Raw genomic sequence first — 15,019 nt, 5'->3', positions numbered from 1 at the left:
GTTACGAACTGGTAGAATAGTTTAAAAAAAAAATAATAAAATAAGACCACCCATCAGCTTAGCGGAGCAACTGGCGCCATTCATGCTTTTCTTGTTGGTAATATAATTCCCACCCTCAACACTTCGAGACTTGTTGAAACTCAGGCCAGTATTGATCGCATTTTTGCAACAGGTTATCTACAACTTCCCATTTTCATTCATGTTCTCAGTGTGAATGTAAATTTTTTAATATATAGCTACTACAATGGCGAAGATATGTTAGAAGTAAAAACTTTTTCTTTTGATATCAATTTCCCTGATAGTTATTCGAAATAGCGTTTATGATGTTAGAATACTTTAAATGCGTACATCATAATGTTGAAAGCGTTTTATACATTAGATAATATACAATATGTTCCGAATTGGTGCTGCTTTTACGAAAAAAAAAAAAAAATTTGACAAAAATACCTAGTCCATGTGTTAGATAATATTTTATAACGGGCTACAAGTAATATTTCCTTATATTAGTTTTAACAAATTTGTATTTACCTAGCCATTAAAATTTTCACAGCCTATCTATTCATTTGGAAAAAAAGTTAAGGGAAGAAAATTTAATTCAATTTTAAGTAACCCATTTTTCTTTGATATGCATTTTCAGATTGAAAATTCATTCGTTACTATTTTCTAAATCGCGTTCGCAATGATTATAGGTAAACAAAAACGTTATTGTCGTCCACGTCGGCCCGAAAAGGCCTTCTACAAATTTATCGTATAAAACAGGCAGCACCAATTTTGAATATTCTACGCAACAAAAAAGCATGATTTTCGCTAAAAACCGTTTCAATATTTAAGTAAGTGAAAACCTTGAATTTTGCCTGTGATTGTTTATCAAAAATTGGATAACAACTTCAGAAGGAATATTCAAGGATTTTACTTTCGGAGGATATGTATAATGATTGAATGGCATTCTGACAAGCTGAACGGCATCTTTTGTAACTGGAATTGAACATGTTTTTGGGTCAAAGGTGAACAACTTTTGCAGTACAGATTATCAGAATAGTCAAAAGTTATAGTTTTGCCAGTTAATTCTGCTATCTCATTCTAATCAGTCAATGTTCTAAAGAACTAAGCACGTTAAGGGTCAATATAACAAATTAATTAAATCCATTTTACATATAGATACAGGTGCAGCGCAGAAGTCTTCTTAAAAAAGAATACTTCCCTCCAATATTCTCTATTTAAAGCGAAAAACCATCCATGTCATTCTGAAAATTACACCCAAAATAATATTGTATTTTCAATTTAATTTCGCGTCAATTCGCTAATCAAATGAAATTAACAGAAAATATCGATGATATGGAACTTTTTAGGGTCCAAAAATATGTATAAATAAGTAAATAATTTTAAAAATAAATTAGTGGAAGTTCAACCCAAATTAATGTTTTCGTAATGACACACAGATTGATTTGTTTGCGAAGATTATTAAACACGAGCCGCCACTGAAATAAACATTTTGAAAAGGATTATAGAATTTCTCAGGGAAGTCGTACATGTTATTAATATACACGAACACAAAGAAAATCAGTAGGCAGCAGCCGTGATGATAAACTTGACAAAATGGGAATTTCGATTAATTTAATAACTTACGTTGAGGGAGCTCATATCATAATATGAAGACCTGTGTGACTTGTAATAGGGTATTTCCTTGCTGTAGTAGTCTTGTGGTTGATATTCTTCTTGAGAAACTCTGGCAGCTTGTGCTAAGATATCAGGAAATGCTACAATTCCTTCTCGCACCGGGTAATCACTTTGTTCGTCGTAGTTATATTCTGCATCTGACATAGCTCTGAAAAGAAATTTTGACGATCGAAACGTTGTTCATCAAAAAATGTAATATCTCTGCTTTAATTATGAAACGATTGGAAAAATGTAGTTTTATGATTTCAAATGTAAGTCAACAAATTTTAAAAGTCAACTGCAACTTAGACTACGTGAAATTCTGTTTTATTGCAAAAACCTAGGAGTTTGGGCTCTGTGCGTCGATATATATCAGTCAGTCAGTTTATCCTTTTATTTATCAAATATTAATGTGGAAATTCATTTTCCATTTAAACCAACTATAAATTAATGAAGAAAAAATTGTTGCTATTGTGACACCCTCGCCGGGAATCGAACCCTTAGTGGTCAGAGCATTGGTGCGTAAAGCCAAAGGTCCCGGGTTCGGGTTTTTGACGTTAAATTCATCAACCGTACGGTANATTTAATAATTTGCAGCTGCTGCTGAGTTGCCCTTAGAATTCGTCAATCTGCTTAAAACAGCCACCCAAGAATTAGTTTTTAATTCAAATTTAATTCGATATGGAAATACGTAACTTGGTCTATAAACACGTAGAAATTAAATTCGCTGTTAGAAATCATCCGACGCTAATTACTGTGGATACATACGGATCCATATTTGAAAAAAAAATATATTTTATTAAACTTTACAGTTAATAATTACTGCCCCTTACATTTTTTTAAGTTTATGAATAATTAATTTTTAAAAAGGGATCCCTCAGTTAGCGTTTACATATTTTGTTGGGCAGGCAGGTACTTTCGAAATTTTTGCTGCGGAGTATTCGAAATATTTCATTACCAAACGGAACAGGTGGCTCAGGACCTGTTCTCGGAACGAGAATGTGAACAAAGTAAGTTCATTTTTTAACCATTGTGTACAGTTAGCGCGTGCCGTGTTTAGGACACCCCAGGGACGTTTTCAGACCGGCTCTCCGGAGTTCCAAACTGTATTAGTTGAGTTAAACCCATTTATGTAAGGGTGCACTAACTGTAGTGGGGTCATGCTCTACTGAATTAAAGGCAATTGTTCCCTCATTAAAATCAATTATAAAAAGCAGTACTCGTTATAATGTCGCTCTCTACAGAATATTAGCTCAGCGGTTAATATGATATTTTAAGTTGCCGACCAAGCAAAATCTCTGTAACGTTGTTGTAGTGTTCCATTCTGAGAATTAAATATTTTATGTCGTATTTGTAATAATTTCTCCAATCAAGACGTTCATCAAAAACCACACACAGAAATTATATCTTCTACCTCCAATAATAACTATAATAAGCAATTTTCTCAAAATAGAAAAATAACTGTGTTAAGTGCCATTTTCACATTCATAAAAACTTACGATCAATTTGATAAACCAAAAGGGTTTTTGTACCTATAATCTACTTTGAGCAATTTTAATTATTGTTTGCATACACCACAAACAAGATTAATAAATACAGGTACTTGTCACAATAGGGCCCTGACATTTTTTTTATTTTAGAGTGACTGTTCCTGGCTATCAAGGAAACTTAAAGGCAGCAGTTCAACATACAGCATCTGCAGCAGCCTGGGAGCGTTTTGGCGTAGAACTAATCCTTACTTTTCTCATAGTATTAACATATTTAATGTCGATAGATTCTTATAATAAATACATGGGAAGTACATCTCTTACGATCGGGGCATCATATGCGGCGTGTTCATTTGTTTCCGTAAGTTTTATATTCGAACCTTAAGAATATCGTAATGCCAAATTGATTCTTCCGTTGTAGATGCCTTATTTAAATCCGGCACGAGCATTGGGACTTTCGTTTGTTTTAAGTAAATGGGAAGGTCACTGGGTCTACTGGATAGGTCCTCTACTTGGAGGTATTACCTCAGGTCTTCTCTACGAATACGTTTTCAATAAGCAGAGGACGAGTCGTCCCAAGGATTCGGCCGATGGGGATTCGTCGAGCATAAACTCAGACGAAGATACTTACGACGATTTAGACAAACCTGTTGGTACAAAATTCACTGGTTCCACTTACAATAGTTATAGACCAGCAGGAAGTAGTAACGCGGGAGTTAGCTACTGCGCAAGTCTTACATCCGCAAGTCTATATGCCGCTCCTCCAACAAAATTGGAGAGGGTCGAATCACTTTATGGAGGAACAAAATCCCTTTATTGCAAATCTCCACCTCTTACAAGAGCCAACCTAAATAGATCACAATCCGTCTATACGAAATCTAACAGCGGTTCAAACAAAGATACCCTTCCTCGATCTGGACCATTAGTACCAGCTCAATCATTGTATCCGATCCGTTTAAATCAGCAGCAAAATCACGTACAGAACCAAAACGTCCAAAATCAATTGCAACAAAGATCAGAAAGTATTTACGGAATTAGAGGAAATTCTCAGCGTCCAGAGGGTGCTTATGGAACAAGTAATGGTAATAATGGCCCTTTTCAGGGAAGAAGTACTAATACTACCACCGCAACCACTGATAAGTATGAAGATACGCAAAAACCGACCAGAAATAACAGGCCCGAATCTATGTATGGAATGAGTCAGAGTAGAAGAGGGCAATCAGCGCAGTCTGATGATTCCAGTTACAGTTCATATCATGGATCAGTTTCACGTAGTAATACAGCTAACAGTACTTACAATGGGCCAACTAGCAATTTTTCTAGTAAAGGCAGTAATGGTGGAAGCAGCACTTATGGCGTGAGATCCGATATTAGGAAATCCCCGCCCACACAGTTAATCACTGCTACTCCACATAGCGCATCTTATCATCATAATAATTTGCCACAACATTCCCCTTCATCTCAATACTAATAGACTTTGTGTATAGAAAGGCACGTTAGTTACGTATTTATCATTGTGAATATATGTAAAGTTACCTATAAACGTTCTTAAACGTAATAATAAAGTAATATAAGGTTTTGACTGGTATTAATATTATATATAAAAGAAGTTATGAGTTCTGTCAGCACAGGGCAAAGTAGTATTACGTGGTTAAAATCAGCAATTTTTTATGCTGAAATGTACGATGTGTTGCATACCTATTTACAAACAATTCCTTTAAATTTTAATCGTTGATTACTATACATCTACTAAAAAACCATAATGGCCGACATCAGTAACAATGCAACAACAATTGAAAAAGAATGATGGCCGACAACTGCAACAATTAGAAAAGAATGATGGCCGACACTACGTCATAGTGTAGCAATAAAAATGGCCGGGGACAGGGGAAGAACTAATTATTATAAAATAATTGATTACCGTGCGTGGGCATTTAAAAGTGATCACCTGTATATTAAATATACACTCGGTTTGAATATAGGCAACTTCTTTTAAGCCTGAATGTTAACGGGTAGCATACTATACAGAAATAAAGAGTGTCAACTTAACCTGCAATAAATGTGACGTTTAGATAACATCGTCACTTTTAGCAATGTGTTTATTTAAATTAAATGATATTTAATGGCAAAATGGCAAGACCTCATACGAATTATGAATATAATTCGTTAAAAAGTGAAGATTTTGAAATCGACTTGAAGCCTGAGGAAACTAAATTAGAGGTTTGTCTATTATTTATTTTTTTACACTTTTATGAATAAGGAAACTATGTTTTTGCATATTTAGCTTTATGATGACCTGGAAGAACACGTTGAGGGTGAAATTAGAGTTCCTGGGAGCAAAAGCAACGCAAAATTAGGAGAACCTGGGTTCAACTCATTAGATGAACCAATAAAAGAGACCATAGTAAGAATGCCCTTATCAAAACTTTGTGTCAAGTTTCATCTTATTGTTTTTATAGCTTAGAGATGTTAAAATAATTGGTATAAAGTTTTTCTATGTATTATTCCCAAGAGAGAAAAAGACACTTTTAAAGGAATGTAAGTAATAAATAGTGTTTAATGTGTCTTATAATTGAAATCCTGGATGTTGTAGGGGACCTATGGGGACCTTTAATCATATGCACATTCATGGCAATGTAAGAAAATAGTTGTATTACAATTCTTTCAGTAATAAATTAATTTTTAAGGATATTACAAGGCTCTAGAGTAGATAAATCAAATGATGGAGGCCCTGAATTTGCCGAAGTATTTATTATTGTTTGGGTGGGTTCTATGATTGTAACGCTCAATTCCAAACTTTTAGGGGGACACATGTAAGTAATCTTTATTACATTAATTTGTTTAATAATCAGTACACAGACACAATACGGTTGTTTGAAGTTTTACATTTTATTTTTGACCATCTATTAAGACATTCATATAGATGTATTAATAGTTATAATTAAAATTGCGATCAGTGTCATGTTTTATACAAGGGTGAGTGAAGATGATCTATTAAAACTAAACTTTAAGAACANCCTGGGAAAATGTTTATGGGTCTTATGGTTGTTGAGGCAACTGTTGTAGCCCCTATTGAAGGTCGTGCACATGAGACTGTAAAAGTATTTACAGGTACTCAATTAACAATTAAAGAAGCTTTAACAAGGTCTATTGTCAAAAGTCTAACTTTTGCAATACCCCTTTGCTTTGCTATACTGTTTTTCAAACACAACCGCACTGGTTATGATTTAATGTCCCATACTATTGTTGTACAGTACAATCCAAATCCCCCTCCTGCAATATTATTTTAATTTAAAGTTTTGTACATGTATATTTTACCTACTTAAATTTTATAGAGGGACCATAAAATGTATCCTCAATATATGTGATTATATGTATACTTAAATACTGTACCATACCTTTTACGTTTGGTTTTTTTTTTGTTACTTCATACTTAATTTTTTTAATAGTCATAGTATACCAAAACTATTGTAAATGTAATGTATTTTGTGATTAATAAAGACGCTATTTGTATAAATATTTATTGTGAAAAAGTTACAATAAGTATGGCTTGCACAACTTTAAACTAACTATTTTGAAAATTGGAAACATGTTCAAAAATATTTACAATATTTAAGTGCAATTTCATAAATATTTATCACAGGAAAGATTAAATTCAAGAATGAATTTATTTATAAGTAATATACAAGGTGTGCATTACAGATCGTCAAAATCGCAATGGTAACTAAATTAAAATAGTCATGGAATGTAAAAAAACTATTTAGTAATACTGTAGTAAATATTAATATTAGTAATTTAATAAAATACCAAACAGAATTTTGTTAAATTGATTAATTACTCGTGTTAAAAAAGTTATTTAACAAATTTTCCAATGGCAGTTCCGTTTTTTTTTTTGAGTATTTATATTTATAAAGCGAAAAACTGTACGTAAAAACAAACTGTTCACTAAAATATTGTCTACACCGGTAAAGCATTGCCTTCATAAACATCTTCAAATAATTTTCAAATGCTTATATGAAAAATAGATTCGAAAGATCCGCGACAAAAGGTCTAAAAGTGAGACCAGTAACTACTAAAATTAGAACAAATTAAACACAAATCAAAATCAATACACACGATTGATTACTTATCATCACTGATGATGAGTAAAGCATACAATAATGACCTAATGTAGTTTTGTAACAACGTTCGATTTTCGCGACAAAAAACGTATTTTATCTTAATTTTCCATTGCATTCATAGCGTCTGTAATGAAAAATGTAACAAAAAACTTGGTTAAACATTGAATTACATCAACTGTATTTTCCAAAAAATTTTGTTGTAGAAAAATCCAACTACTTCAAAACGAAACATGCAACATTTAATATATCATTTTATGTATCTTTAAAATTTTCCCCAGTCTTTGTTTAACTGTTTTCATTCCCTTACGTTGCCTGGATGTATTTCCTAGAATAGAGAAAGGGATGGCACTAATGCTAAACATGTTAATTTTATTAAAAATTAATTACCTGATGATGATGTACTGGGACCCGCAATACCCGATAATGGATTTGAAATACCACTAGTTGATGGTTTTGAAGTAGGTTTAGGTTTGATCTTTTTTCTTTTATACTGTCGCTTAGGAGCCTAGAAATTAAAAAACATATTTACAAAGACAGCTATTAAAACAAACAATTTAAAATTGTATACTTTTTCGGGTACCTCCGATGCTCTTTTTGCTGCTGCTGCTTCTAGGACTTTTTCTACTGCCTGCTTTTTTGTTCCTTCCCTGGCAGGTCTGTTCATTTTTGGTAAAAGAGGCCCTACTTTTGCTTTTGGATTCCACGACTCGTCAATTTTAGAGCGTCCACGTGGTTTAAAAATGTGAATCTCTTCATCATCAGAATTATCTAAAGAGGGATATACTGTAACGTAAATGTAAAATATGATAAAGAAAATGTCCTTGGCTTCTGTTAAAAAATGTAAAGGTACAACAAACTGTTACAACTATTTCTATCAAACAACAGCACATACCATAATCTTCATCTTGATGAACATTAGTTAAATTTTCTTCATCATAAGGCGGACTTGAGGCATTACGTGACCCACGTGAAGAACTATTACCGGGTTGTAAGTAGCTTTGGCCGATTGATAACATCCCTTCTATAGCATCTTCTGTTGATGGAGATGTTCTTCCTGAGTTACCTATTATTTTGTGAGTAAACGCTGACGCTTTAAGCAAAGATTCGATACCATTCTTTGGTAGACCACTATTCACATTCCCATGTGAAGTATTACGACATCTTTTATTCGTTTTTACTGGGTTTGAACACACTGAAGCTGAATTATGTTATTAACAAAATACACATTTACACGAGCGTAATTATTCTTACTGGGTATCTTCATTTTAATGGATTGTTTTGGGGGATTTTCATCTATAGTCAATCCATCAAAATCTTCTCTATCATTATCATCGTTGAAGTCATATACTGACTTAGGTTTTTGAGAAATTAGAGAATACTGTTCCGGATGAATAAAAGTATCTATATTATGAGAAAATACGTCCTTTGCCCTAAATTGATTTGTAGTTTAGCTCGTAAAATAAAAAAGTTATATTATCTATTTTACCCTAATTTAAATTTTAAAACAGCTCCGCCCCTGTGAACAGCTGTGGTTTGTTCTTGTCTTCCAGAATTACCCCAAAAACTTCCTGAATGTGAAGGGGCCTCCATATTAGAGGCGGACAGTCGTTCATAAGGATACATTGCAGTTTTAGGAAGTGTTAGTTTGATAGGGGAAGTGACAGGTGGTTTAGTTATTTCAGGTACAGGTTCCATTGGTAATAGAAACTGAAATTATTGAATTTGTTGTGTCGAAATGCTTTCATAAATTTACACAATATTAAACTTACATCCTGCGATGATTTCGGTGAAAGAGAATAATCAATGAAGTCTTTATTAATAGGACGTTTCCTCTTTCGTTTCGATTCTCTTTCAGGCTTAGGAGGATTCAAAGAGCTCAAATATCTCTCTGCATGTCGGACTTCTCTTGCAATGTCTTTTAGAAACTTAGTGGAACTGATAGTTTCAGGAATTTGACTTCGTGAATTAAGATCATACTGGGAGAGAAAATTAATGAAAAATTAATAACATTGATATAGGTATAATAGAGCTCACATCTTTATCTGCGTTCCATTGCTTCAGTGAAGATAAAAGCGATTTTAAACCACTTAATAGGCTACTGGGGCACTTTTTCTCCTCTAAATTTAATTCTGTAAGCTTCTCTAACAAGTTCTGAGCGGCAAACCAGTTAATTGTTTCAAAATAGGGAAACCGAAATTTTTCTACAGTTTTAATTTTTCGTTCTATATCATAAACCCTTAAAGGAAAATTTTAATTACTGGAGTCATATAAACAATAACACTCAAAATTATAATTACTGCAACTGCATAGGAATATTCATACTATGCAAAAAATTTCCTCCAAAAACCAATGAATCGATTGGAGTAAAGACAGCATGAATCCAGCCTGTTGGTATAAGCATTGTTTGCCCCTGTCTTAATGTACACTTGTAGCACATATCAACCTAGCAATTATAAATAATTATAAACAATAAAAGTAATATAGTTTATATAAAAATTAATATTAAGTAGATATTTACCTGATCTGCAAAAAATGTTTCACTTTGATTACTTGAAGTCATCCACTGCTGATAAAGTGTAAGATTAGCCATTGTGGGTTTGATAAAGTAGAATATCTTTTCCCCTCTCAAAATATGGTACCATACACTGGTACCTCCAAAATCGATGTGAAAATCTGTGTATGAATCCTTTGCACTCATTAAACAATATTTTTGTACTTGAGGTGCTGGAATTGAATAACTTCTTGGCCAAACTGTATTCACCCAATCCATTTTTCTTGCTATTAAGGGAGCTTCAACAAGCCTTGCCATCCTAAAGTATTCAGAACTCTTAACTGTACAGTAATTTAAAATAAAATAACTCACGGTGTGTCTGAAAATTCTAAACTAACAACATTGAAAATTCTGGTACGATTTAGTGAATTAAAGTATGCAACAAAATCTCTTAATTTCATTCTAATGTCAGACTGACGTGTAACATCTATAACATCCAACTCTGTATCACCACCGACATATTGTTCTACATCATACAAACTAAAATTATCTGGGGGTATTGTCATGCTCAGACCATCTTTGTTATCAACAACTATGGGGTTATTGAAACCTTGCTGGCTGAGCACAGCTTCTGTTAGTTGTTGCCCTCTCATGTGTAAAACAACATCACCTTCACATAAAAAGTGTCTAGACCTCAGCTCTCTAATAAATGCTGCTGTTCCTGTCTGGACAGGTTTATCAGCAGCATTAGGGTCCCAATAATCATGTCGATGCCAATTTAGATAAGGTTTATCTTAAAAATATCAAAATTAATATCAGCAAGTTCATTATCAAGCTCAATTTAAATTAACACTTACAAACAGATGGACCGTATAAAGGCATACATCGTGGACAATGATATTTTTCTATTTCTATGGCTGTGTATTCTTGAAAATTGCAGCAACTATTGTAGAAATTTAATAAGAAATCAATTCATAACACTTAATTAACAAATACTATACCTGCCATGGAACCAATCTTTACAAGCATCACACTGTATCATAAATACATTGGGGTCATATGGGCGACCACATAAACAATATACAGCCTCCATAATTTTCATTAAGACTTGCAATATTCCGTGATTATTTTTGTATGTTTCAATTTATATGCATAATGTATTGATGTTATTATCTACAATTTTTTTAAAGCATGAAGTAAATTTATTAATATAAGAAACAGCGTACGTAAACATTACTGTAAATTACTTACAAAAAATATAATGGTAAAGGCTTCACAAAAACAGCATTTCGTGTAAATTCATAACAATTTGTAAATATTATTTTTAAGGTTCAATTTCAAATCGAAGCTACTTAATAAGAATAATGATTCCGAACGAATGTTAGTGATTACAATAATCAGTAAATGTTGTGGCTTCTTAAATGTTGTTATTTATCTTCACCTAATTTAATTTTATTTCATTTTTCGGAAATAAAAGCCTTTGCAATAGTTTGTAAACTAAATTTGACATTTTGACGTAATACACTGAGCTGTCAATGTTTGTAGTTTGGGTACACCATCTTCATTTAGCTTGATTAAAATAAAATGTACAGTTATATTCAATAAATGATTATATTAAATTGTTATTTAACAACCAACACTGTTATTTGTTGATTATTTTAGCAATAATGCAATTGGTTTTGATTAAAAAGGTACTTGTTATGCTTAAACTCACAATGAGATGAGTTCTCATTTTCTTTGCATATAGCTGTACATATATTTTATATTAAGAAAATTATGTACAGTAACATGCAGAACGAATGATATGGCAAATACTTAAAAATATTCAAAAATTAAACAAGAAATTGATAGTACATGAACATACGAATAATTAATTTTTTAACTTTGAATGAATATTCATAGAAATTTTTTTCGGGCAGATTTTATTATCAAACATAGTTTACCTCGAAGTATGGCATATTTAGGGGGTGGTAATGATAATCGGATAAATAATACAACAACATAGTTTGCTCTTTCAGTTTATTGACTGCAGCATTAATAGATAATAGAATAATACAAAATAATTCGCCATATCCAGATGGATTAAAAAAATCCAGACCCCACACTAAGATTCCTTTTATATTGTCGTATTTTCTGTACCATCACAGAATACAATAAGTTCATTTTTTTTTTTTTTAATATAATAGAACATGCACAAGTCAGTATACTAGGAAAGGTATACATATAAACATCAAAGAGTTCTTTTTAAAGTTAAGGTGTACATGAATGGGTCTATACAAGATATTTACACTAGCATTTGCTGGCCCTGACACTTTTTAGTGTAAATATTTATTGTACATCCCTATATTAAAATAGAATTGGCTTAGTTATTGTCATTCTTTATTTTATATTAGGCCTAAGATAAATCGATATCGGATTTTAATATGTGTAAACTGCATTTTTTATTGTCAACCGTCATCACCGTTACATATATGTATATATATTTTTTACTGGTTGAATATAGTCCAATTGTTAAATTGTTTATAAACAAAAAGGATCCGCTCATGCTTAGTTACTTGCTAATACAATGTTGTTAGGTCTAATTAAATGCTGATTATTTGTCATAAAAATAGGACCATTTTTCTTTCTCACTAATAATAGGTACAGCACGTATCAAAATAGTCTTCAATCTATAAAAAAAATCAGCCAGGATTACCAGGATCCATTCTATTTTAACTTGAAGAATTAATTTTGAAAAACAAATGAGAATTTGTGAAGTAGAAAAATTTAATTTATTTTCTCGCTATTAAATTTCGAACAAACAAAACAAAATGTAGAGGTTCAACTTTCAAAAGAATGAAGGTTTTTGACGTTAAATTCATCAACCGTACGGTACTGAATAAGTAAATTCTGAATCCGATATTAATTAAAATTGGATCTGCTAATCCTAATAAGTCAACTTCACAGTCGCCTACTTCTACAATTTCGTACAAGGGGAAGACGAAAACTACGATTAATGTTTTTTCCTTTTTTGTCATGAAGTAAATTGAATACAAATACATTATATAACAAGTTGAATATGATATAGATATTTCCGATATGTCATTCTAAAAACTGAAGAGGAGGATTATATTTATGGAGAACGCCTTATAAACAGTGGTATATTAGGGGAGTCGGTAGCAATTTTTCTGAAACTTTCTTTAGAATTGACCTCAGAGATTTTAATCTACTAGGTTTCTTTGTAAAATTAAATTTATTCAAGTTTCAGTCTCGAAGTTTGTGTGTTTCTTTAAGAACACTCCTTTTTTTAATCTCCTGCATATAAAACGTAGAACTTTGCGAAGTTGCTGTAGTAATTCTTTGAAAAGTTCCAGTAAAATCGATACCGAATTCAAATATTCAATCTTAGAGTAGCATTTCACACAAGTTTTTAAAAATCTTTGCTTGAAACTTCCCCCGCAAATGAGAAAGGAGTTACGAACTGGTAGAATAGTTTAAAAAAAAAATAATAAAATAAGACCACCCATCAGCTTAGCGGAGCAACTGGCGCCATTCATGCTTTTCTTGTTGGTAATATAATTCCCACCCTCAACACTTCGAGACTTGTTGAAACTCAGGCCAGTATTGATCGCATTTTTGCAACAGGTTATCTACAACTTCCCATTTTCATTCATGTTCTCAGTGTGAATGTAAATTTTTTAATATATAGCTACTACAATGGCGAAGATATGTTAGAAGTAAAAACTTTTTCTTTTGATATCAATTTCCCTGATAGTTATTCGAAATAGCGTTTATGATGTTAGAATACTTTAAATGCGTACATCATAATGTTGAAAGCGTTTTATACATTAGATAATATACAATATGTTCCGAATTGGTGCTGCTTTTACGAAAAAAAAAAAAAAAATTTGACAAAAATACCTAGTCCATGTGTTAGATAATATTTTATAACGGGCTACAAGTAATATTTCCTTATATTAGTTTTAACAAATTTGTATTTACCTAGCCATTAAAATTTTCACAGCCTATCTATTCATTTGGAAAAAAAGTTAAGGGAAGAAAATTTAATTCAATTTTAAGTAACCCATTTTTCTTTGATATGCATTTTCAGATTGAAAATTCATTCGTTACTATTTTCTAAATCGCGTTCGCAATGATTATAGGTAAACAAAAACGTTATTGTCGTCCACGTCGGCCCGAAAAGGCCTTCTACAAATTTATCGTATAAAACAGGCAGCACCAATTTTGAATATTCTACGCAACAAAAAAGCATGATTTTCGCTAAAAACCGTTTCAATATTTAAGTAAGTGAAAACCTTGAATTTTGCCTGTGATTGTTTATCAAAAATTGGATAACAACTTCAGAAGGAATATTCAAGGATTTTACTTTCGGAGGATATGTATAATGATTGAATGGCATTCTGACAAGCTGAACGGCATCTTTTGTAACTGGAATTGAACATGTTTTTGGGTCAAAGGTGAACAACTTTTGCAGTACAGATTATCAGAATAGTCAAAAGTTATAGTTTTGCCAGTTAATTCTGCTATCTCATTCTAATCAGTCAATGTTCTAAAGAACTAAGCACGTTAAGGGTCAATATAACAAATTAATTAAATCCATTTTACATATAGATACAGGTGCAGCGCAGAAGTCTTCTTAAAAAAGAATACTTCCCTCCAATATTCTCTATTTAAAGCGAAAAACCATCCATGTCATTCTGAAAATTACACCCAAAATAATATTGTATTTTCAATTTAATTTCGCGTCAATTCGCTAATCAAATGAAATTAACAGAAAATATCGATGATATGGAACTTTTTAGGGTCCAAAAATATGTATAAATAAGTAAATAATTTTAAAAATAAATTAGTGGAAGTTCAACCCAAATTAATGTTTTCGTAATGACACACAGATTGATTTGTTTGCGAAGATTATTAAACACGAGCCGCCACTGAAATAAACATTTTGAAAAGGATTATAGAATTTCTCAGGGAAGTCGTACATGTTATTAATATACACGAACACAAAGAAAATCAGTAGGCAGCAGCCGTGATGATAAACTTGACAAAATGGGAATTTCGATTAATTTAATAACTTACGTTGAGGGAGCTCATATCATAATATGAAGACCTGTGTGACTTGTAATAGGGTATTTCCTTGCTGTAGTAGTCTTGTGGTTGATATTCTTCTTGAGAAACTCTGGCAGCTTGTGCTAAGATATCAGGAAATGCTACAATTCCTTCTCGCACCGGGTAATCACTTTGTTCGTCGTAGTTATATTCTG

At 32.1% G+C, this 15,019-nt stretch overlaps 5 protein-coding genes across 12 annotated transcripts in view; 2 read left to right on the top strand and 3 right to left on the bottom strand.

Annotated features, from left to right (window-relative positions):
* The window catches only part of LOC108737581 (protein FAM8A1), a 9,448-nt gene extending 2,976 nt beyond the window's left edge, over positions 1-6,472 (top strand). The window contains exon 5 of the mRNA XM_025978075.1: positions 6,188-6,472. Coding sequence (XP_025833860.1) covers positions 6,188-6,433 — 246 coding nt within the window. The 3' untranslated portion in view covers positions 6,434-6,472. The remainder of the gene's footprint in view (positions 1-6,187) is intronic.
* Positions 1-15,019, bottom strand: part of LOC108737595 (nucleolysin TIA-1) — a 744,862-nt gene that overhangs the window by 482,274 nt on the left and 247,569 nt on the right. The gene's annotated exons all lie outside the window — the stretch shown is intronic.
* Positions 11-15,019, bottom strand: part of LOC108737579 — a 36,667-nt gene continuing 21,658 nt past the window's right edge. For all 3 annotated transcript variants that reach the window (XM_018470500.2, XM_018470502.2, XM_018470501.2), the window contains 2 exons: positions 1,627-1,825; positions 11-1,244 (listed from right to left, as the gene is read on the bottom strand). In XM_018470500.2, coding sequence (XP_018326002.1) covers positions 1,218-1,244; positions 1,627-1,825 — 226 coding nt within the window. In that variant the 3' untranslated portion in view covers positions 11-1,217. The remainder of the gene's footprint in view (positions 1,245-1,626; positions 1,826-15,019) is intronic.
* LOC112905529 (protein YIPF6-like) lies at positions 5,057-6,143 on the top strand. The gene is made up of 5 exons (XM_025978121.1): positions 5,057-5,363; positions 5,428-5,547; positions 5,603-5,681; positions 5,737-5,779; positions 5,831-6,143. Exons 1-5 carry the CDS (start codon positions 5,256-5,258, stop codon positions 5,958-5,960), a joined length of 480 nt encoding a protein of 159 aa, XP_025833906.1. The 5' UTR covers positions 5,057-5,255; the 3' UTR covers positions 5,961-6,143.
* Positions 6,965-11,267, bottom strand: LOC108737574 (lysine-specific demethylase 7B). Of its 2 annotated transcripts, none has more exons than XM_018470492.2 (14): positions 11,007-11,267; positions 10,757-10,928; positions 10,613-10,698; positions 10,128-10,548; positions 9,783-10,074; positions 9,562-9,707; positions 9,299-9,500; positions 9,034-9,240; positions 8,751-8,971; positions 8,516-8,694; positions 8,157-8,462; positions 7,833-8,047; positions 7,652-7,769; positions 6,965-7,589 (listed from the first exon to the last, which is right to left on the bottom strand). In XM_018470492.2, exons 2-14 carry the CDS (start codon positions 10,855-10,857, stop codon positions 7,504-7,506), a joined length of 2,580 nt encoding a protein of 859 aa, XP_018325994.1. In that variant the 5' UTR covers positions 10,858-10,928; positions 11,007-11,267; the 3' UTR covers positions 6,965-7,503. The 2 variants fall into 2 exon arrangements, with proteins under 2 accessions (XP_018325994.1, XP_018325995.1); XM_018470493.2 differs by having other exon boundaries at positions 8,157-8,456.

Source organism: Agrilus planipennis, unplaced genomic scaffold (assembly GCF_000699045.2).
Source record: "Agrilus planipennis isolate EAB-ADULT unplaced genomic scaffold, Apla_2.0 scaffold15, whole genome shotgun sequence".
Taxonomy (NCBI): domain Eukaryota; kingdom Metazoa; phylum Arthropoda; class Insecta; order Coleoptera; family Buprestidae; genus Agrilus; species Agrilus planipennis.
The sequence above is the reverse complement of the archived record's forward strand: the minus strand, read 5'-3'. Positions and strand labels throughout refer to the sequence as shown.